This window comes from Camelus bactrianus, chromosome 22 (assembly GCF_048773025.1).
Source record: "Camelus bactrianus isolate YW-2024 breed Bactrian camel chromosome 22, ASM4877302v1, whole genome shotgun sequence".
Taxonomy (NCBI): Eukaryota; Metazoa; Chordata; class Mammalia; order Artiodactyla; family Camelidae; genus Camelus; species Camelus bactrianus.
The window spans coordinates 22872298-22897193 of NC_133560.1; the positions used below are offsets into that span (position 1 = coordinate 22872298).

Here is a 24896-nt window from a genome sequence, read left to right on the forward strand (position 1 = left end):
GCTTAGCGGTTGAAATAACAAGAGATAAATGTGCCTAATGAGCAGATATAGGAAGCTATGAATATCTCTGTGTCTGCAGTCTTCCAGCCTGTGTAAACTTGGGTTGGAAAGGCATGGTTTTTTTTTCTTTGTTTGTTCGGAGTCCTAACTTTGTCTAGGGGACTAAGCTTCATTCCTTCCTGCTGTCTTGTCAGGGGAAAGGGCTTTAGTCTCCAACATCAGCTATCTAGGGAAGAATTCAGACTCCCCCACAGAGACCTTCCTCTCAGAATTCCCATCCAGGTGAGTCCAACAACCCAGTTGACTGTGCATGAGATCAGAGAGAATGGAAGCCAATTCAGCTTAGCCTAAAGGCAAGAGATTGCTGTCTTTGTTTGCTTGATTAATTAATTAATGTGTTTATTTCAGTGGTTACATAATTTAACAGTGTGTCTGTGCTAGTCACACTTTTGATGGTCTTTCATATTCCTTATCATTAAATTGCTATTATGTCAATGCTAGAAATATATGTTGAGATTGCTACACTCAAACTGTGGTTCCTGTCAGGGGCAGTTCCCCGCCCAGGGGACACATTGAGCAATGCCCAGGGGCATTTTTGGTTGTCACACTAGAGAGGGGTGGATGGAGACCACGGATGCTGTAAGCCTCCTTCAATGCACAGGAAAGAGCATGCAACAGAGAATGATCTGGAGCAGAAAATTATCAGTGCTGAGACTGTGAAACCCTGGGGTAAAGAATATCATTATCTGTAATATTTATAGCTATCTTCAGTTTGTTTTCCAATCTTGTAACACTTTGTGTTTCTGGCAGCAAAAAAAGGAATACAGCTTTCAGAACCAGTTTAAAAGTTCCAGCTGCAACCAGTATGACAAATCTTTGTCTTTTTCCAAGGCTGATGGGTGTGAAAGATAGTTCTTGTTTTCTTAAACTATTGCTCAGTTTCAGCAAACTTTGCATATTTGAGCACTGTTTGGCTTTGCCTATTATTGTTGTTATTATTAATTATTATTATTAATTATATGCTTTTATACTATTTGCCCATTTTTTCCTACAGTTTTTGGCATTTCATAAGATTTCTACAGATCATTGTTTCTCAATGGACTTTTGGTGGTTGTACATAATACCTCTGTTGTTTCATACGATGTCTGTCAATTTTATATTCTTCTAGATAGATGGCCATTTATGCCATGTTTTATTTAACAATCCAACCTTTTCCCCAACTAAGTTGAAATGCAACCTTACCATATGGTAAATGTCCATATACACTGAGACCTAATTTTGTGTGGTCAGTTCTATCCGTTGGTCATATTGGGTCCTCTCCCACTACATTTTAAACATGGGAAGTTTATCTGCACCCTTATTAGTAGTAATATCCTTTTATATGTATTGTGTTCTTATTTCATATCTGTGTTTCCTTATTGCTAACTTTTTGCCTTTTGTGGTTAGATCTGATTTTTTTAAATTGAAGTACAGTTGACTGACTTACTATATTGTGTTAGTTTCAGGTGTATAGCAAAGTGACTCAGTTATACATGTATATTCTTTTCCAGATTCTTTTCCATTATAGATCTGGTTTGTTTTTTTTTTAATAGCAATTATCTTATCCCCTCTTGTGGGAGACATTCTTTTGCGTTTAACTAACTATGGTCTCTTTTTCATTGGAATCCATTTATGTTTATATAGGTAGAAGGTATAACTTGAGATACTGCTTCTTTGGTTTTCCAAAAAGTAAATTTTTATTTTTTCATTTTTAGCTCTTTGCCATTTTACTCTTTAATTAGTTACCCGTGTTGATGTGATTAAAATTTTATTTTATATGTTTTATTTCCTTAAACAGTCTTAATTTTTTTTAAATGTCATTTAGTACAATTATTTGACTCCACTGGGATTATTTTTATTTTCCTTATCATTTTTTAATGAATTCTCATTTCTCTACCTTTTTTCCCTATATAAATGCCCATATTTTGAAATAACAAAAATGAAGAAAATGTGGGGTCTCTCTTTTGGGGATCTTAAATCATAATGGAAAAGGCCGAGTACAATAAAATAAATGCACGAAGGTGACATACTGTCTTCAGAGACAAATTATGTAATAATATGAAGTTTCATAGCCTGTGTAGGTTTTATGGCGTATGGTCTGGGGAGGCCATTGCATGTGGGACAAGGAACAGAACCAGGTCTAAAGTGTACCCATCGGATGTGTCAAAAAAGAAATCAAAAGCCAAAGCTACAGAATAACACAGAAAAGAGTTCCCCAAAGGAAAATGAGAAAAGGGCCGGCACAGCCACCATTGCACCGCAGTATAACACCTGTGGTCAGACAAACATGGATGGCTACGGGAACAGCCATTAGACCAGGGACACAAGGTGGATTCTGTGATGAGGCAAGGGGCGCAATAAAGGCTCACTCCGCGCGTGGTCCCGTGAGTCTGAGGTCAGGTGAGCACCCGCACTCCTGCTGCCTGTTCTGCCTGCAGCCTGGCCCTTCTGTCGGGCCCCTCATTCGTGTTCTTTTCCCTCATTAGCAGGACCTCCCTTTTTAAATTGTTCTTGCCTTTACTGCAGTGGATTCTAAATGTTTTTTGACTATGTATCAAATCCATGCCTTTATTTTGTCGTCCAGCAGGCTTGCACACAGAAATACGAACATACGCGCGTATGTGCACAACTGAACCAAGAGAACCAGGAAACGATTTTGTACGTTACCCTTACTATGTATGATGTGCCCTGAGTTTTCCTGTTGTGCCCTATTGATTCTACCCTATTCAATTCTTACAAACCATATTCTGAAAATCTAATGGGTCCCAATCTCAGAATATGGAAAATATTCCTCCGGCATATCCAGTATTAGGCCTGTTGGCTCTTCAACCTGAGGGTCTGCGTCCGTGGGTTCACCCAGCTGCAGATCAAAAATATTCCAAAACTTCCAGCAAGTTCCTAGAAGCAAAACTTGAATTTGTCATGCAACAGCAGCTATTTACATAGCATTTATATTGCATTAGGTACTATAAGCCATGTAGAGATGACTTGAAGTGTATAGGAGGATGTATGTGGGTTAAATGCAAATACTACACCATTTTATATAAGACACCTAAGCATCCACAGATTTTGGTATCCACAGGGAGGCCTGGAGCCAACCCCCCATGGATACAGAGGGACAACTGTATTTCCATGGTTCTGTACTTTCTTTCTTCATTGGCAATTTCTCTGAAAACGTTCTCTCATTCCTTCATGCAATATGCATTTATTTAGCTATCTTTACAAGTAAACTAAATCCGGGTGGAGGAGTGTGATGAGTATGTATAAATTGCTACATGCTTCCAGGCATGCACAGTCTGACAATGAAAAAAAAGATGGACTTAAATAAAAAGTGCACAGTGATAGCCCTTATGTCTAAATTAAGTGCATGAAGAAGTGCCCTTTTTCTGTGGAAATGTTAAGAAAAACAAGAAAGTGTCGTGAAAGAGATGAGTCCTGGCAGTCAGAAAGAGGAGATACAGATCTGAATATGAAAAAGGGGTAAAATTTTCCAAATAGACCTGTGGGTGAGACTCCAAGCAGAGGGAAACGGGTGTCTAAAGGCCCTGAGCACTGAAGCTGGCAGTCAAGTTCAATGTTTGGAGAACCATGTGTGTGAGGTCAGGGCCATGTGAGGGGGCAGCTAGCAGGTGGGTCACAGAGAGTCAAGCCTCATGCTTGACGCTAAGGGATTTTGCCTTCGTTCTCTATTAGGAAGTCATGGAGGGGAGGGAATTTTAATTCAGGAAGTTCGTTCAATGATCAGATTTGTAATATAGAAAATTTCTCTGGATCAGTGTGAGTGTAAGGCTAGAGGAGTGCCAGTCAGTGATAGATGGAAGGGACAACCAGGAACAGAAATAAGGCTGTGGAACTGGGGACCAAGAGGTGAAAAAATAGACACTGGAGAGGTAGGAAAAAAATCAGACTCATCTTTTCACCAGCGATGACCATTTACTAAGAGGAAGGAACTATACTAAGCTGATTGGGACAGAAATTTCGTATCAGAAGTAGCACAGGGGATCCACTAGAGAAAACCAGATCCATACAACAAATATTAAAATTAATTTATTGACTGCAAAGTATGTGTTGTAACATTTTGAATATGTGAGTTAAGCAAGTTTGTCTGAATATTAATCATTTTATTTCCTTCTCCCCTGACAGTCACCTCTACCACATGGAACCAGGCAATGATACATGGATTTCAGAATTTCTGCTTCTAGGATTTTCACAGGACCCAGAACAGCAGCCCCTCATATTTGGGCTTTTCCTTTCCATGTACCTGGTCACCGTGTTTGGAAATCTGCTCATCATCTTGGCCGTCATCTCGGACTCCCACCTCCACACCCCCATGTACTTCTTCCTTTCCAACCTGTCCATGGTAGACATCTGTTTCACCTCCACCACCATCCCAAAGATGCTGGTGAATATACAGACCCAGAGCAAAGCCATAACCTATGCAGGCTGCATCACCCAGATGTGCTTTTTCATAATCTTTTCAGGGTTAGACATCTATCTCCTGGCAGTGATGGCCTATGATCGGTTTGTGGCCATCTGCCACCCCCTGCACTACACGGTCATCATGAACCCCCGGCTCTGCGGACTCTTGCTTTTGGTGTCCTGGCTCACAAGTGTCTTGCATTCCTTGTTACAAAGTTTAATGGTGCTGCGACTGTCCTTCTGCACACACGTGGAAATCCCTCACTTTTTCTGTGAACTCAATCAGATGGTCCAACTTGCCTGCTCTGACACCTTTCTCAATAACGTAGTGATATATTTTATGGCTATGCTTCTGGCTGGTGTTCCCCTCTCTGGGATCCTTTACTCTTACTCTAAGATAGTTTGCTCCATATGTGGAATCTCATCAGCTCAGGGGAAGTACAAAGCATTTTCCACCTGTGCGTCTCGCCTCTCAGTTGTCTCCTTATTTTTTTGTACAGTCCTAGGAGTGTACCTTAGCTCTGCTGGAACCCACAGCGCACACTCAAGTGCAACAGCCTCGGTGATGTACACCGTGGTCACCCCCATGCTGAACCCCTTCATCTACAGTCTGAGGAATAAAGACATTAAAAGGGCTCTGAAAAGATTCTTTGGGATGGCAGCTATAAAAGGGACTGCTCTCCGGGGGCTGAGGAAGTGTCAAAGCCCCAAGGTCAGGCGTTGTGATTCTTTAACCAGATTGTGGAAGTAGAACTTACTCCTCTTATTTATTTCCTGGAACTTTCCTTCAAATTCTCTATACAATGTATTTACTTACTTGATTAAGCTTTCTTCTCTCTCAGATATCCAACAGAATTTCTGTTCATTTCCTTTCTTCTTGTTTTTTCCCCCTAATTTATTGCTAGCATTTAATATGAAAAAATCGGAAATTCCCATTTATCATGTAACTGTTTGGATTGCTTAAGAATAATTTCTTCTCAAATGACAAAATCACCCCATGAAATATGTCTTTACTTTTACTAAAAGAATAGTAATGTTACTGTTCCAATTGAAAAATCTAAACTTGGCAGTTGGGCCATTTTTATAATTTTATAGGAGAGGAAAATCTGAGACCACAGTTTTCCACTTTTGGGGTCTGTCATTCCTTTCTACATCACTTCCTTCACTGGTCCTCCTGGTAACACAGAATGTAACACACTAGTGTGCTTCAAAATGGGCCATTGGGTTGTGTTCTCCTAATTAGGATTCTGTTCTCTTATCAGGCTCTGTGTCCACACTGCCTACCACAGTCACTGGTAAAACTGATTATCAAATGCATGTCTGTCAGTGTCGTCTACACAGAAGCACAAATTGGATTAATAGATTGAATGAATATGGCCTTAGAGTCAAAGACGACCTTGAATATGATGGAGTAAATTTTAAATTATACTTTATTATTCTGCATGACATTTCTTTTAAAGCTTTACATCTACTCATCATAATATGGAATACAGGTATCAATGTATCAGGGCAAATATTTATTGAGGTAAAAGATTGATTAGCCTGTTTTATGATTTCTCATTGAATTCTCTTACTGTTCCTGGTTGAAAACTTTCAGTGATGCTTACAAATAAAACTTTTTCCATTGTTCTAAATAAAATATCTCATCCATTCTAACTGTTGTCATGAACAAAATGAGCAGTTGAATAAACAATATCATCCATTGTGTATCTCCTATACAATGGAATTTCTTCAAATTTTATAAAACTGACTCATGAAAGAGCTTGAATTCCTGCCTAATTGTATGATTCAGGATCAACAGGATTTGTACACAAACATGCATGTTCCTGTAAGCTCTCCTGGGAAGACTTTTTAACATAGTTATGTGAAAAAAAACTCGAGTAACAGAGAAATCAGAAATGCTCTTTTCCAGCTTAGAGACATAGAATACAAACTTGTTGCCGGGGGGAGAGGGGTGGGAAGGGACAGACTGGGAGTTCGAAATTTGTAGATACTGACAGACATATGTAGAATAGATAAACAAGATTATACTGTATAGCACAGGGAAATACATACAAGATCTTGTGGTAGCTCACGGTGAAGAAGTATGCGACAGTGAATATATGTATGTTCATGTATAACTGAAAAATTGTGCTGTAAACTGTAAATTGACACAACACTGTAAACTGACTATAACTCAATAAAATAAATTTTTTTTTCAAAAATGCTGTTTTCCACTGTCAGAACACAGTCAAACATAAGAAGCAACAGATTATAATCTTTGGCCTTGATTCTATTCACTTGGTTATTACATTTGATAGCTGGCTGCATAACCAGCCATTCTAAGATAAAATTTATAAAGAACAAGGTGATACAGAAAAAAAATAAAATAAAATATTTTAACATAACATATTTATTATCAAATGGGATGGTATAGTTGTGGAGCTGTTCAGGAGAATCACTTTACCCTCTCAGCCCCACTTTTGCAAATGTAGAATGGGGTTCATGATGGTGCTGACTACATAGAATGGACTCCTGTAGAAATTAAATAAGACAATCCACACAAGAGTCTAAATTCAGTCCATGGTGCATAAAAAGATCTAAATACATCTTGTGATCAAATTTTAATTGAAGGAATAAGTGACAGCTCTTAATTTGAGTTAAAAGCATGAAACCTTACCTGCTTTGTCAAAACCATCCTGAAGCCAATGCCTGTAGTACCCAGTGTTTTATAGCAAAGAAACACACCTCTCTCCCTTGATAAAGAAGAGAATACTCACCTTTTAGAGATATTGGGAGGTATTCTCTGTAACAAGTCAACACTTTGGAGGTCCAAGGGATGGACCTAGTCAGTACAAGGTATCAGTCTTAGATGTGGAGAAAACATTATTAACTCAAGTTTGGGATAAGGTGAAAGAAGGTTAGTGAGTTCATGGAGAAGGAGGAATAAAGACAGGACGTGACCTGACTTCTAATGTGGTTTCTTGGGAACAGAGAATCAACAGCAATAATTTCTTCTGTGTACAGACCAGTGTCCCACAGGGAAATCACAGGCTCGGTGGTGAGCATAACAATGGAAGAAGTGCCTAACAAGCAGACCTAAGGAGCTATAACTGTCTCCTCTGCTATGGTCCCACAGTGTGTGCGTTTCTGGTGCTGGACAAGACTTTGTTGTTGCTTTTGGAGTCCTTAGTCTGGCTGGGGAACCAATGATTCACTCCCTCCTGCTGGCCTGTGTGGGAACGGAGCTTCAGTCTCCATCATCGACCATCCAGGGAAGAATTCAGACTTCCACACAGAAGGTTTCCTCTCAGAGACCCCATCCAGGTGAGATGCTCTCTGAGAGCTCAGTAAGTACTTGAGGAAAGGATCAGAGAGAAAGGAACCTGAGAATTTTTAGCTAAGGCCACCTAAGAGCCAAACCAGCCTGGCCCAGAGCTGAGAGACTGCCATGTTTGTTTGCTAGGTAGACTAGTTGATCTACAATTAATTTACGTAACATGTTAAAAAGAGAAGTGTCTTTTGAACTCAGAAATACAAAGGTCATTGTTTCAACTAAGTGAGGGGAAAGGAAGTCCAGTGTGATGAGAATGAAGAAGGAATGAGAGGCATAAAGGGCTTCCAGTAAAATTAAAATGTAGCTGAGGAGTTTTATAGCTAATGGGAGTTATAAACTAGCGTATTAGGTTTGGAGGCATGAGCAGTAAAGTGAGGGCATTTTTTATATGTTTAAGATGGAATGTATTTGAGCATGTTTTTGTCTTTATTAGAAAGACCAAGGGAGGTAGCTATTACTCTGCAACAGCAATTCCTGAAAATATAGTTCACAATTGTCTCACATGTTGGGAATTTGCATGGAAAAAAAATGTGCTTAATATGCCCATAGGGGTATGCTAACAACCTTTGCAGTTGTTTCATTCTCTAGAGGTGAGGAAGCGATGGAGACATTTGAAATGTAGAAGAAAACAATCAGCCTCATCTCATCACCAGTGACAACTATTCACTTTCCACAGGAAGGAAATACGCTTTACTTTTTTACATATATTGACTAAATCTGTTAAACGCTTCCCCACAGTGGGTACAACTGTCCCCACTATTTGAATGAGGATATTAATATTTAGAATGGTTCAATTGGCTCCCCGTGGACAAACAGTTAGTATGTGGTAGATCCAAGATTCAAAACAGTTTTCTGATGACAAAAGATTTGCATTTATTATCATTAAAAAAATCTTTCACCATTTTAATTTTTTGTATATATACGTATTTTTTTTTAACTGAAGTATAGTCAGTTTACAATGTTGTGTCAATTTCTGTTGTACAGCATAATGTTTCATTCATACATGAACATACATAGATTCGTTTTCATATTATTTTTTAAACTGTTCAATTATTGTACCTTACATGATTTCTGTTGTAAATTAAGAGTCTATTTCCTATGATTAATAATGGGATGTTCAACCAGTAAAGAGTCGTAACAAAGTAAAATATAATTTCTTTCTCTTCAGAATAAATTGGGGTTTTTTTCCCTGCTTTATTAGGTATTCTCAGCATCAAGAGGTTATAACTGAGGGATGCCAGAATCAAAACCTTTTATTCTCAACACAGTCTCTTAGGGACCACCTCAGCATTTTAGATCTTTTTTCCCACTCATGTGTATATCTATGCTGTCTCTGTGTTTTTGAACTGCTTTTTATGCTTCCTTAAATCCAGGACACAAAATGGTCATATGAAGATGGAGCCCCATGTTTACACGTCCGTGGAAGGCTTAGCAACAGGAATTTGGGTACTATTTCTACATTCTTTTATTTGTTGAGGTAACATCAGTTTATAACCTGAGTTTCATGTGTACAACATTGTATTTTGACTTTGCTAAAGTGTGCTCAACACCAAAAGGTTAGTTTCCACCCGTCAGCATACAGTTGACCCCTGTAGCCATTTTGCCCTCCCCCTCCTCTTCCCTCTGGTAACCACTACTCTGTTCTCTGTATCTAAGTGTTTGTTTTTGTTTAATTTGATTTCTACATTTATTTCACGTGTTGTGGGTTATTTTTTTTTTAATATTCCACATACAAGTGGAATCATATGGTGTTTGTCTTTCTCCATATGGCTTGTTTCACTCAGTATAATACTCTCGAGGTCTATCCAGGGCAAGTTAAGAGAATACCTAATTACCTTAAGAACAACAAAAAAGACCTTCCTCAAGGCACATACATTAAGACTGTCAGGAGTCAATGAGAAAAAAAAATATTTAAAATCAGCCAGGGAAAAACAGGATGTTAACTCACAAAGGAACCCTTAATAGGCTCGATTATTTTATATATTTTGGTGCTACTGTGTCAGGTGCATATATGCTAATAACTATTATGTCTTCTTGATGAATTGTCTCCTTTACCATTATATAATGTCTCTCCTTGTCTCTTGTTAGTTTTTTGGCTTAAAATCTATTTGTCTAATGTAAGTGTGGCTATACCCACGTTCTTTTGGCTGCTGTTTTCTTGGAGTATCATTTTCTATCCCTTCATGTTGAGCCTATTTTTTTGTCTTTAGAGCTGAGTCCCCTGGAGCCAGCATATGGTTAAGTCTTGTTTTTCAATCCATCCAACCACTATGCATCTTTTAACTGATGAATTTAATCCACTTAGGTGACTATTGATAAATTAGGACTTAGCGCTGCCGTTTTATCTTTTGCTTTCTGATTGCTCGCTATCTCCATTGTTTCACGTTCTTTGTGCTTCTGTCGCCATTTTAGTTTGGTGGTTTTCTAAGATGTTTTACTCAGTCTCCTCTTTCTTTAGGGTGTATGTCTCTGTTGTAGGTTTATGGTTTATCATTACCGTAAGGTTTGTGTACAATGACTCATAGATAAAATAGTCCTTCTTCTGGTGATAGCATCTTATCTACATATACTCATATGGGGTTCCACTCTTTTCCTCTTCCCCTTTGTGTTTTTGTTGTGTCAAATTATCCCTTTTTATGTTGTGAATTTGTTACCAAATTTAAGTAACTATAGTTATTTTTACTAATTTTCCCCTTTAACCTCTGTGCTGTAATTAAGTGTTTAACAACCTATTCTGGTATGGAGTTGCAATTTTCTGATTCTCTCTGTCTGTTTATTACTTTACTTAAATTTTGTATACTTTGTCTTTTTGCTTCTGGCAAAAGAGTTCCTTTCCACATTTCTTGTAAGGCAGGCCTAGTATTAAAGAACTTCCTCAACTTTTGTTTGTCTTGAAAAGCCCTCATTTCTCCTTCATATCTGAATGATAACTTTGATGGATAGAGTATTCTTGGCTGATAGTTTTTACCTTTCAGTATTTTGAGTAGGTCACTCCATTCTCTCCTGGCCTGTAGAGCTTCTGATGAAAAATCTGCTGATAGCCTATGAAGGGTTCCTTTGTAGTTTAGCATCCTTTTCTCCCTGGCTGCCTTTAAATTCCTTTTTTTCTCATTGATTTCTGACAGTTTTAATATATGTGTCTTGGGGAAGGTCTTTTTGTCTTAAAGTAATTAGGTGTTCTCTTAACTTCAGGCTTGTATGCCCAGTTCCTTCCACAGGTTTGGGAAGTTCTCAGCTACTGTTTCTTTAAATAAACTCTCTGCTCCCTTCTCCTTCTGTTCTTCTCCTGGGATACTCATGACCTTAATGTTGTCCTTCCTAAAAGAGTTGGAAAGCTCTCGGAGAATTTCCTCATATTTTGGTTTTTTATTTCTCTCTCCTATTCTACCTGTATCATTTCTAGATTTCTATCTTTGAGTTCACTAATTCTCTCTTCCATTTGATCTGCTCTGTTTCCAGTGCTTTCTGATGCATTTTTTTATTATTATTATTGAACAACAGTCAATTACAATGTGTGAATTTCTGGTGTACAGCACAATGTCTGAGCCATGTATATACATATATACATTCTTTTTTGTATTTTTTTCTTTAAAGGTTATTACAAGATATTGAACATAGTTCCCTGTGCTATACAGAAGAATCTTTTCAAAATTCATTTTTATAGGTACTGGCTAACATTTGTAAATCTCAAATTCCCAAATTTATTTCTTTATCTCATTCATTGAGGTTTCCAGCCCCACAATTTCTGTTTGGTTCTTTTTTAGAGATTCAATCTCCTTGGTAAAGTATTTCTTCTGTTCATTAATTTTATTCCTGAGCTCACTGAACTGCTTTTTTGAGGTCTTTGGTAGCTTACTCAATTTCTTCATCACTGCTATTTGGAATTCAGTTAGATCACAATATTTTGTGACCTTAAGTTTGGTTTCTAGAGAATTGTCACTTTCTTTTTGTGGTGTAGTGTTACTGTGATTCTTGATGGTGCTCAATGGGTTGTTTCTCTGCTGCCACATTGGAGGTAGGAAACACCTTTCTTCTTTAGGTAAAACTTTTCTTCCCCTTGATTTTAATAATTCAACAGGTTATTAATTGGAGAACTTTTTTTGGTTTTGGTAGGGGGCAATGGCACAAGGTTTTGGTTTATCCTACCTGAGCTGCTTCTGGTTATATTTGAGAATTGGTACATTCCACCTTGCACTGCCTCTGTCAGAGGTATAGCCGGTGCCCTGGTTTTTCTTACTTGTGCTCACGGGGCCATTGGTAACTTGCTCCTGCTGGTGTCACTGGCTTTGCCACCAGGGGCACCTTGATGGCAAGAACCTTTGTTGCGCCCATGGTCTCCTGCATCTCAGGCTCTGCCACTGAGGGGGCAATGTGAAAGCAGGGTGTAGTCTGTGTCTCAGGTACCATTTCCATCATGCCTGGGTTTGTGAGGTTCACAGGCACTGACTACGGGCAAGGGGCAGAATCCTGGGAGCATCTGTGACTGGAGGGAGAGTCATAGACCCTACTGCCACTGTTTCTTGGTTCCCTGTAGCTTCAGGCACTGCTGCAACTAGAATGCTGGAGTTGTGTGTGCCAGCTCCTCTCGCCCTGCCTGGTTTTCTGGGACTGCAAGCTTAGCCACAGCAACCAGGGGTTTGGGATCATGGGCACCATGTTCACTTTTCCCCCAGTTCTGTCTCCTCTATAACTTCCAGTCTTCCCACCTTTAGATGTACAGATGTGTGAAATTCTCTGGTGTCCTGGTGTGTTGGGCAGAACGCCTTTGTTGAGTTATGAATGTTTTACTGGTTTTAGATTGAAGGGGAGAGACAAAGGGACCATCTCACCCCACTCTTAAAATACAGACACCAGAATGTTAACCAAAAGATGGAGATTTCTACTCACAGGATTTTTTTTTTTTTTTGGAAACAAAATTACTAAAGTGCAAAGAACAGTATGTGACTGATGTACCCCCTGTGACTTGAAGTTTCCAGCGGCAGCAGAGAAGCCACCTCATTCCTCAACATTCTCTGGCACCATGTCTCATCACACTTTCTTGCTCATTCCCTCACTACACTGGCTTAACTTTCAGTCTCGAATATCTGAAACAAGAGCCCTCCTAAGAGTCTTTTCTCTGGCTCTTTACCCTACAGGGCACATGCTTCCCCTAGACATCTTCATGTCTCAAGCTTTGCCTTCACCTTTTACAGGTCTTCTGAACTCTCTTCTTAACAATAAGAAATAACACGCCCATCCACTGTTTTTCATACATTTTTCCTTCATAACATCGGTCACCATGTGACATAATGTATATTTATTTGCTTATATTCTTTCAATATCATTATATAGTTTGGTTTCTGTTCCTCAGCATCCTATACCTTTTGCCTAGGTGATCAGTACTCAACACATATTCCTCAAACGCATGAAAGCATTTATCATTGGAACTGTTCAATATATGGTCTCTTGGGGGGAAGTATGAGAGATTTCTCCTCATAATAATCTATGTAGAACCACCTGAGCATTTTAGATTTTTTTCCCACTCATCTATAGCCTTTCTCTCTAAGAGAATTCCTAGTCAGAGATGTCATGAAAGATCCCTTAAAGGGAATAACCCATACAAAAAAAGTTGATTTCTTGAGTGTAAAATGTAAATTGTAACATTTCAACTGTTGGTAAAGCCCACTTGTGTAAAAGGTAATTATGCAATTTTTTTTTCATTCCTAGTCATCACCATCACCACATGGTACCAGGCAACGATACACGAATTTCACAATTTCTTCTTCAGGGATTAGCAAAAGAACCAGCATTGCAGCCCATCATATTTGGGCTTTTCCTCTCCATGTACCTGGTCACCGTGTTTGGAAACCTGCTCATCATCCTGGCTGTCATCTCAGACTCCCACCTCCACACTCCCATGTACTTCTTCCTCTCCAACCTGTCCTTTGTAGACATCTGTTTCACCTCCACCACCATCCCAAAGATGTTAGTAAATATAAAGACCCAGAGCAAAGTCATATCCTATGAAGGCTGCATCAGCCAAATGTTTTTTTACATACTCTTTGCAGTTGTGGATGATTTTCTTCTGACTATGATGGCCTATGACCGCTTCTTGGCCATCTGCCACCCCCTGCACTACATGGTCATCATGAACCTCCGGCTCTGTGGACTGCTGGTGCTGGTATCTTGGATCATAAGTGGCCTGCATTCCCTGTTAGAAAGCTTACTTGTGCTGCGACTGTCCTTCTGTACAGTCTCAGAAATCTCCCACTTTTTCTGTGAAATCAAACAGGTTATCCAACTTGCCTGCTCTGACACCTTTCTTAACAACATCATGATATATTTTATGGTTATGCTTCTGGCTGTTGTTCCCCTCTCTGGGATCCTTTACTCATACACCAAGATCGTTTCCTCCATATGTGGAATCTCATCAGCTCAGGGGAAGTATAAAGCATTTTCCACCTGTGCATCTCACCTCTCCATTGTCTCCCTGTATTATTGTTCAAGCCTAGGACTGTACCTTAGCTCTGCTGGAACCCACAGCTCACAGTCAAGTGCAAGAGCCTCGGTGATGTACACAGTGGTCACCCCCATGTTGAACCCCTTCATCTACAGTCTGAGGAACAAAGACATAAAGAGGGCTCTGAAAAGAGTTGTTCAGATGGCAGTTATAAAAAGGCAAATTGTTCTAGGTCTGACGAAGTACTTTTGAAGAAACACTCAAAGCCTCAGAACAAGAAATTAGTATTCTTTGATCAGATTCTGGGTGTTGAACTTACTCTTTCTATTTATTACCTAAAATTTAAATTTCTTTTACTTTAACCCTTTATACAGTTGATGTGACTCATTTGTTGATGCTTTCCCCTGCATCTGACTTATAGGTAGTTACCCCTTTGTCCATTCTCCTACTTCCACAAAGTTAGGAAGGAAATACTAGAAAATTTCCATTTATTTTATGGGGCAACATGGATTACTTACAAATAATTTCTTCTCAAATGACATATATTATCCCAAATATTTTTTTTCTCTAGGTTCCCTGAGAAAATAGTCATGACTTGTCACACTTGCATGGAAAAAATACAAGTGACAAAAAAGCCCATTTATATAATTTCATTGCATTGAAAATCTGAAACCACAGGTTTTGCTTTGGGTCCATAATTCTTTTCTATTTCACTTCCTTAATTGCTCTTCCTGATAATGTAGACTTTACATTTCACTGTGTTTTGTAACTGGTCTCTTGGTTTTATTGTCTTATTCCATTCAGGGCCCACAGTGTCTGCTGTAGTCGCTGGCAAAAAGTTATTATCAAATATATGTCTCCCAGTGGCGTCTACTTGAAAAGACAAATTTGAATAAATAGATTGACCTAATATCATCTTAGTATCAGAGATGGCTTTAAACATGAAGAAGAAACAAATTAAAACATACATTTTATTAGTATACAAAATATTTCTTTTTTTGCTGTATATTCAACCCTCAACACCAGTGAGGGGTTTTTTTTGTTTGTTTGTTTATGTGAAGGATTGGTTGGTGTATTTTATGTTCTATTACATAATTATCTTCCAGTTTTTGGTTGAATCTAGTGAAACCTACAAATAGGACTCTGTTGCTCTAGGAAATACCTCCCGTTTTCCAAAGTTTGCCATAAACATGGAACAGTGAATGAACTATATTGAGGTCACCCATACTATATCTCTTTCATGCTCAGGAATCTTTCAGTCTTCATGATCAAAAAATAATTCACAAGAGAGCTTGTATTCCTGCGCAGTTATGTGATTCAGAGTCAACATTTTTTCTGCACACATGTGCAATGTCTTTCCAACCCCTTCAAGTTCCCAGAAATAAACCTCAAAATAGCTGTTTGGTAACACAGTTACTGAAATAAACTGGAATAAGAGAAAAATCATGAATGATATCTCCAATATCAGAATATATGCCAGAAAAAGCAACAGAATACTACAACTGCTTTGTAATATTTTTATTGTTGTTTGCTTTGATTATTGTATCATTTAGCTATTGCTGCATAACAAGTGGTCTTAAAACAAGTGGTTTAACATAATGCTTTTATTATTGGATGAGATTATGTAGGAGGGATTTATTCTGATCTGTGCTTGGATACTCATGAGGCTATAGTCAGCTGTCAGTCTGCACATTGTGTTTCTATAGCTTGTCCATGATGTTGTGTCAGAATATATTATACCCTGCCTTGAACCAATTTATGTCAGTTTACTTTATTTATATGTGTAGGTTAATCTTATAGTTTACAAAATATAAGTTTATTAAATGTGAATTGCCTTAATTTAATGCCACTGTTTTTATATTCTATATATGACATGCTGCTTTCTACCCAATTAGAAGACATATATCTCCCACTCCCGTTAAACTGTGACTCAGGTAATTGTGCTCTGAACCTTACCTTGAATCTTAAATTATTAATTTTTTTCTTTTCATTTATGTATTGCAGTATAATAATATGCAATAAACTGCACATATGAAATGCAAAATTTGCTGAATTAAAGAAGCCATACAAAAATTAAGTATACATATTGCATGAGTTCATTTACATATAATTCAACAAAGTGCACAAAAACTTTAATTGATTCATTATATTATGCACAGGAATACCTTGTTTTGTTGTGCTTCACTTTATTTTGCTTCATAGATATTGCATTTCCTACAAATTGAAGGTTCGTGGCAACCTCATGTCCAGCAAATTTATTGATGCAATTTTTCCAACAGCATTTGCTCTCTTCATATCTCTGTCACATTTTGGTAATTTTCACAATATTTCAAACTTTTAAATTATTTTATGGTGTTATGGTAATCTGTGATCCGTGATCTTTGATGTTCCTATTGCAATTATTTGTGGAATCAATGAACCACACCCACAGAAGACAGTGTATAAATTATTGTGTGTGTTCTCAGTGCTCCACCAACCAGCCATTCCACCAGCCCTCTCCCTTTCTTCAAGCCTCTCTATTCCTTGAGACACAAAAATATTGAAATTAGACTAATTCATAACCCTACAATGGCCTCTAGATATTCAAGTAAAAAAAAGTTGCTCATCTCTCAGATTAAATCAAAAGCTAAAAATAACTAGGCTTACTGAGGAAGTTATGTCACAGCCCATGCCCCACGATGAGCCGAGAGCCTGCACGGGCCCCTCTTGCTTCAGCACTGCTCCCCTCTGGGGCAAGAGTCCCAGTGCTGGAAGAGGGGAAGCACACATTCAGAGGGAACAGAGCCATTTTCTACCTGACCCTCAGGGCTTCTCCTCCAGCAACTTGAAATCCAATCCTATCCCTCATAGGGTTGTGACAGTCACTAAGCAGAAAGAAAGCCCCACCTCACACCCATTCCAGCTCTAGCACCTCCATCTTCAGTCCCTTCTATCAAGGTGATAATTGCCAGCACACCCTCAGGAAAGACATAACTTGCATCCACATCAAATCTAGCTCTCCACTCAAAGGCACTGCATGCTAGCAGTTTGTATAAGGATGCTTTCACAGAGGACATTCCTTTAAGACTGCAATACGTAACTGTTTCAAATAAATTCATAGAGACAGAAGAACTTAAGCAAAATGAGAAGGCAGAGGAATGGGTCTCAATGGAAACACCAAGAGAAAACCTTCTGAAAAAATATATAATGAAACAGAAATAAACAATTTACCAGGTAAAGAATGCACACATAGAGGAGGCCAAGATGGCAGAGTAGAAGGACGCTCGTAGCTCACCCTCTCCCACAAATACACCAAGACTCACATCCACGGACCCACTCAGCCAACCAGAGCACCTGCGGAACTCCAACAGAATACCGCCCTCTTAAAAAGACAGAGACGCCAAAAATCTGGTAGGAGAAAAGGAAAAAAGAAAGATGAAAAGGCAAAACAGTGCAGGACGGGTCCTGCGGGAAGGGAGCGGCAAAGGAAGATGGGTGCTCGTTCACTGGGTCTCCCCTCTCCACCTGAGAGGCCAGCGGGACGGAGGGGGAGCCTCCGAGGTGCGGATCTGTACAGAGCAGCCCTTGACTGACAGAACTAAGTTAAACATGCACAGAGGTTCCCCGCAACACCCAGCCCAAGATGCGAGCCAGCAGCTGAGGGCTGGGACTGGCTGCCTGAGCTGGGCAGAGGACTGGGGCGGCTGCACTGAGGCAGCCTCAGGGGACTGCAGGGTGCTGCGCACTGTGGATGAGTGGGTACACAGGGCAGAACAACCTGGGCCCACCATAAAACAACACGGCTGATGTGCCCTGGGAGGGAAGGGTGTATACCCCCATCTCTGAAAACCTGAGGAAGGTTTTTGGGTGAAGAAAGGAGGGGCTTAGGCACAGCCGCCATATCCTCCTGCACTTAGCACCCAGGCATGGGCGGAGGCGAAACCTGAATCCTATCTAAGGGCTTAGCAGCCTCAAAGGCCAGATGGAGACTTGTCTACAGCCCTAGGCAGATAGTATCTTTCCCCCAGTACCTCAGAGAAATCGCATCGCCAAGACAAACAACAAGGCGAGTTTTGGCACAGAGCAGGGACAGGGCTGTTCTGTGGTCTCCCATCAGCCTGCCTAAGGACCACCAACCTGAGGCGGAGTGGGCAGTGACACATAGCAGCAGAGCGACCAGCACCAGGAGAGTGCAGGTGGCCACCCGGCTTACTGGCAGGAATGCAGCACCTGACCACGGTCCTGGGTAGGGGCACGATCTGCTTGCCTACCTCGCCCAAGAGCAGCATCTGACTGTGGCATCGGGAGGGGGAGTCACCTGCTCACCCACTGTGAAGGCGAGCAGCACATGACCCAGTGTTGGGAGGGGGCACGATCTGCTTGCGGACAGGCACTGGGATTAGCACAGATGAGGGCACCAACAGAGGGCCTCTGGAAACAGCAAGCCGAGTTTGTGAAACAGGGCAAAGACAGAAAGACTTCTCATTAAGAGCACACAGTCTCCAGGAGAACAAACCCCCTCCTTTTTTAAAAATCTGTTTTTATCTGTTCTATTTGCTATTACCTTTTTAATTTTTATTTTTGAAACAATTGTATATGCTTCCAGTTTTAATCCCTTTTAAATTTTTCTTTTAAAATATTTTTTATTATTATTTTTAAAAATCCACCTCATTTCATTTTTATTTCTCTTGGTTTTGACCTCCTGTTATTGATTATACACAGGTTTCAAAATTTTTTTTTGTTTTCTCCTTTTTTAAAGGTTTTTAAAAGACATCTCAACCCAATTGCTATTCTGTTTCAACTTGCTCTTCTATTATTCATTATACACTGTTTTCAAACCTTTTTTTCTCCCTTCTTTTAAAATTATATTTCTCTCTCTCTCTTTTTCTTTTAAGCTTTATTCCTGCATAGGCATTATATAGATAAATAAATAAACTCCTTAAGGACCACAATAGATAACTGATACTCCATAAGCCACAGTGCCACAGAGATATGAGCAATATGAAGAAGCAGAGGAACCATTCCTCATTAAAAGAGCAAGAGAAATCCCCTGAAAGAACAATCGATGAAATAGACATAAATAGCCTACTAGATCAAAATTTCAAAAAAGGAGTGATCAAAGTACTGAAGGAACTAAAAGAGATAGTGTTTAGAGATATAAAATATGTCAAAAATGAAATTGAAGCTATAAAGAAGAGCCAGGTAGAATTGGTAAACTCATTGGCTGAGATGAGAACTGATCTAAAGGCTGTAAAAAGCAGACTAGATAATGCAGAGGAATGAATTAGTGACCTAGAAGACAGGAAAATAGAAAGCACCCAATCAGAACAGCTACAAGATAAACAAATAAAAAAGAATGAAAACAATATGAGGGACCTATGAGATAATATAAAGCATGCCAATCTATGCATAATAGGGATTCCAGAAGGGGAAAAAAGATCAAAGGGGATTGAAAAGGTATTGGAAGAAATCATGACTGAAAACTTCCCAAACCTAAAGAAGGAATCAGATACCCAAGTACAGGAAGCTCAGAGGGTCCCAAACAGGAAGAACCCAAACAGACCCACACCAAGACATATCATAATCAAGATGGCCAGAGTCAATGATAAAGAAATGATCCTAAAGGCAGCAAGAGAAAAGCAGAGTAAGTTACAAGGGAATCCCCATAAGGCTCTCAGCTGATTTCTCTACACAAACACTACAGGCCAGAAGTGAGTGGCAAGATATATTCAAAGTCCTGAATGAAGAAAAGGTGCCGCCTAGGATACTTTATCCAGCAAGGCTATCCTTTAGGATAGAAGGAGAGATAAAGAATTTCACAGACAAGCAAAAGCTACAAGAGTTTAGCAACACTAAACCCATGCTGAAAGAAATATTGAAAGGTCTACTCTAAATAGAAAAGCAGCAGGATGCTACAGAACTGAGAAATTCATAGCTGGAAAGGTGATAACTCATGGATTACAAATAAAATAAACACGAAATTGTAAAAGAAGACATCTAAAGCATTAAGAGTGGGAGAGGGAAGCAAGAAAATATGGAGTATTTTTTCTTTCTTTTTTGAATTTGTGTTTTCGGTAGGATAGATTTGAGATTATATTACTATATGTTTAATAAAAACAGTTATAGTAATGGGCTAATAGACTTACAAAAAAGGGTAACCACAAGCCAAAAACTTACAAGGGAGTCACAAAAACTAAATAAAATCCATGATAATACAAAGGAAAATTACCAAACCACAAAAGGAAGAAGAAAGGAACAAAGAGGAAATACCTAATCAACTGCAACAATAAGTTCAAAATGGCAATAAACACACATCTTTCATGAATTACTGTAAATGTTAATGGACTAAATGCTCCAGTCAAAAGACATAGAGTGGCAGACTGGATAATAAAGCAAAAACCTTCAGTATGCTGCATACAGGAGACCCACTTTAGGGAGAAGGACACATATAGATTGAGAGTGAAAGGACGGAAAAGGATATTCCATGCAAAAGGAAAAGCGAATTCAACACCCACTTATGATAAAAACTCTCACCGAAGTGGGTAGAGGGAACGTATCTCAACATAATAAAAGCTATATATGACAAACCTACAGCCAGGATAGTACTCAATGGTGAAAAACTCAAAAGCTTCCCACTAAAATCTAGGGCAAGACAAGGCTGCCCACTATCACCACTCCTATTCAACATAGTCTTCGAAGTCCTAGCCACAGCAGTCAGGCAAGAGAGAGAAATAAAAGGGATCCAACTGGAAAAGAAGAGGTAAAAGTGTCACTATATGCCGATGACATAATACTATATATAGAAAACCCTAAAAGGGCCACACAAAAACTATTAGAACTAATTGAAGAAATCAACAAGGTAGCAGGTTACAAGATTAACATCCAAAAATCAGTTGCATTTCTTTACACTAATGATGAATCAACAGAAAAAAAAAGTAAAGAAACAATCTCCTATAAAATAGCACCCAAAGTAATAAAATACCTAGAAATAAATCTAACCAAGGAGGTGAAAGAATTATACACAGAAAACTATAAACCCACTGATGAAGGAAATTAAAGAAGACTTTAAAAAATGGAAAGATATCCCATGCTCCTGGATTGGAAGAATCAATATTGTTAAAATGGTCTCACTGCCCAAGGCAATCTACAAATTTAATGCGATCCCTGTCGAATCACCCAGGACATATTTCACAGAACTAGAACAAATCATAATAAAACTTATATGGCACCACAAAAGACCTAGGATTGCCAAAGCATTACTGAAGAAAAAGAAAGAGGCTGGAGGAATAACTCTCCCAGACTTCATACAATACTACAGAGCTATAGTAATAAAAAACAGCATGGTATTGGTACAAAAACAGACATATGGACCAATGCAACAGAACAGAGAGCCCAGAAATGAACCCACAAACTTTTGGTCAACTAATCTTCGACAAAGGAGGCAAGAATATACAATGGAATAAAGACAGTCTCTTCAGCAAATGGTGTGGGGAAAACTGGACAGCAGCATGTAAATCAATGAAGCTAGAACATTCCCTTACAGCATACACAAAAATAAACTCAAAGTGAATCAAAGACTTAAACATAAGACAAGATACAATAAACCTCCTAGAAGAAAATATAGGCAAAACATTATCTCACATATATCTCAAAAATGTTCTCCTAGGGCAGTCTATCCAAGCAATAGAAATAAAAGCAAGAATAAACAAAAATAATTTTTTAAAAAATTTAAGGTGCACTATCCAGATAAAGGTAAAAATATAGTTGCTGGAAAACACTGTCTAAGGCATGACATATTCCAACTCTAATTCTTAACTTGTGATCTGCCCACAATGCTTCTTGAAATTCCTTATGCATACAGAACATCTGATTTTTTTGTTAAATTGCAGTGTCTAACTCAGTAACCATAGGGCTTTTAACTTTGCTTAGGAAGCAGGACTTAACTGTGGAGCAACCTCATGGACCACATGTTATTTATCTCAAAATACATTGAAAATCTATAACTGAATTGTCTTACAAATCTTTATTCCACCATCAAGCTCACACCAATGCAGTGAAAAAAGAAAAAAGAAGAGGTACAAGGGCTTGAAAAACACAAAATAGTCATTTGCAGAAAGCATAATTGTCTACCAAAGAAACTTCAGAGAGTTCACTGAAAAATACTGAGTTCAACAGCGTGTCTATTGCAAGATCAACATGCAAAACGCAATGGTTTTTCTAACAAAGGAGAAACCTGCTGGGTAACAAGCTGCTGTAAAACAAGCAACTAGAAAACAAACCGCACCTAAATTTCCATGATCTTAAAATATTGTATTCACACTTACTTGCTTAAAATGCTCATGCTTGCTTTGTTTTAATGTTTTACACAGTAGATGAAATTTGTAAGGAGAAATCCTGAGATTGACCATAAGGGCATGAAGGAGGGCAGATATTTCCTTAGGGTAAAACAACGGATGGTCATGGAAAGTCAGATCATCCGTTAACAGAACTTTGTTCTGGCATGAAAGCATGCTGTTTAACCCAAGGGAAGCATTTGCTATCTCGAGATGTCCTGGAGGCAATAACAGGACAGACTTGGAAAATTTGCATATCCCAAGGAAGGTTATTGTTCCTGGAAGGGATAGGCCTGAAATTAATCAGTTAATCAGCAAGCAGAACTTAGTACTTATCGCATGAAATATCTAAAGCCCCACCTCTTTGATTGCATTTTTTTTCTGAGCTGTATACTGCTAATAAATACTATGTTAACCAGGCTTTCGGTGCTCTAGATCCACGAGATCTTGAGTCCCCTGGTCCCATTTTGCTCTTTACTTTGTCTTTTTGTTTCTTAAGTCTTGTGTCTCCCGTCCTCAGATACGGTCTGGAGCTGCGCTGGACACAGCAAAAACCAGTTTTAAAGTACCATAGGAAAGTTGTTTGAAATTAGAAAATAAAAACTCAACAAAACCTAGGAACAGTCCTCCAAGAAACGCATGACATTCTCAGGGAGACTGAGAGACATCATAACTTACAGAGAGTTATACTGGTGGGGTGGAAAAATCCTATTATAGGGAAGCTATTAGTTCCAAATTAATCTACACAGTGAGTTCAATCACAACCAAAGTCCCAAGACATTTTTCTAGAATTTAGTAAACTGCCCATAAAGTTTATGTAGAAGACAAATGTGAAAGAAGAGACAGCACAGTTGTAAAGAATAATAAGTGACTGAGTGTTCACTGTTCCTATTTCTTACCCTCTGCTTTGTCTCTGCCAAACTTTAATCAGACTTCTCTGTTTCCTACAGGCCCCTGAACTCTGCTTACTCACAAGGCTGGGCAAACACCGAAATAAAGTGGAACATGCCCTCATTATCAGCATGTCCTGGGAACTGTCTGCCCACAGTGAGACCCATTTCCTGTCACAAACCACTGACCATTTCCCCTTATTTTTCCAGCTTCCTCCTCCAAAATTTAAGCTTATCCTTGTATGCTTCCTCCTTTACTCTGTAAAAGAAAAACCTTTTTCGGTAGAATTTTGAGACAATCAAAGATTTCTGAGATCAGATCATTCCCCCTATTGCAATAGTCTTTCTGATTAAATCTCTCCTTATCGAAGTCCTAATTTGGGTTTATTTGACATAAAATAAAGATACATTCACACATACAACACATACACACTCATCATGCACACATATATATTCTTAACAATTTAAAATCAATAAGTAGTGCTCGATTTAGCAGCACATGTGCTTAAATTGGCACAATGACAGATTAGCAAAGCCCGTACACAAGGATGAACACAAATTCGTGAATTGTTCCATATTCTTATTCAGTACCTTGTAATAACTTATAGTGAAAATGAATATATGTCTATAATATGTATGACTGGGACATTATGCTGTGTACATCAGAAATTGACACATTGTAACTGATTATACTTCAATAAAAAAGATAAAATCAATAAGTAAATACAATGAATAAAATAGATTGTGCAAAAGATATGAGTACACAATTCATAGACAGCACCATAAAAATACAAAAACGTATGAAAATTTCAACCAAGGAATAATGCGAGAAATGCAAATTCATATGACATTAAGATAATTGTTTACTCATGAAATTGGGGAGAAACGAAAACATTCGATAATGCAAAATTTCAGGATTCTAAGACATCTGAGATCCCTAAGTCTCCTAATGCTTATGTGCTAAGCTTATACAATCTTTGAATTGTAAAGTTGAAAGATATTTTACAAACCATCTAGACTGGCCTTGGTATTCTTTTGTGGAAAAAACCTATACCCCTTTCAGAGAAACTGGCTCATAGTCTTCGATCTTTTCCCTGTCCAAAGATAACTAATGAACATAACTTCCTGACTTTTTAAAGTTCCTGTGCCTTTCTTCTTCTATTTCCTTCTAAATGAGGTAAATGATCAGCTAGAGCATAGAAATCAGTTAAGCCACAAGTCAACAAAATTTTTCACGTTAAAAATGAAAAATTTAAGTGTTCTAGTAGTGGTGTTGATTATTGCATGTTCTAAGTTAATGCTCTCCTACAGCACTTGGTTAATAAGATACAGTCCCATCAAATAGAACAGTAGCAGAATTATTACACGGTAACATCTATATGCCCTCTAACCCAGTATTTGAGCCACCTGATACCTATTCTAGGGTAAATCACAAAGGCCCTCCCTATGGTATTTCTTAAGACATTCACTACAGCATTATT

At 38.6% G+C, this 24896-nt stretch overlaps 2 protein-coding genes and 1 non-coding gene across 3 annotated transcripts; all 3 read left to right on the top strand.

The window, feature by feature from the left end:
* The first annotated feature begins 4140 nt into the window (after positions 1–4140).
* Positions 4141–5439, top strand: LOC123618837 (olfactory receptor 7A17-like). Its single transcript, XM_074350030.1, has one exon. The coding sequence runs from the start codon at positions 4196–4198 to the stop codon at positions 5207–5209; it is 1014 nt and encodes a 337-aa protein (XP_074206131.1). The 5' UTR covers positions 4141–4195; the 3' UTR covers positions 5210–5439.
* Positions 5440–13496: 8057 nt separating this feature from the next.
* LOC123618838 (olfactory receptor-like protein OLF4) lies at positions 13497–14465 on the top strand. Its single transcript, XM_074350001.1, has one exon. The coding sequence runs from the start codon at positions 13497–13499 to the stop codon at positions 14463–14465; it is 969 nt and encodes a 322-aa protein (XP_074206102.1).
* Positions 14466–23895: 9430 nt separating this feature from the next.
* On the top strand, positions 23896–23997 carry LOC123618843 (U6 spliceosomal RNA). The gene has a single exon (XR_006727313.1). It is a non-coding gene; the product is annotated as a U6 spliceosomal RNA (small nuclear RNA).
* The last annotated feature ends 899 nt before the right edge of the window (positions 23998–24896 follow it).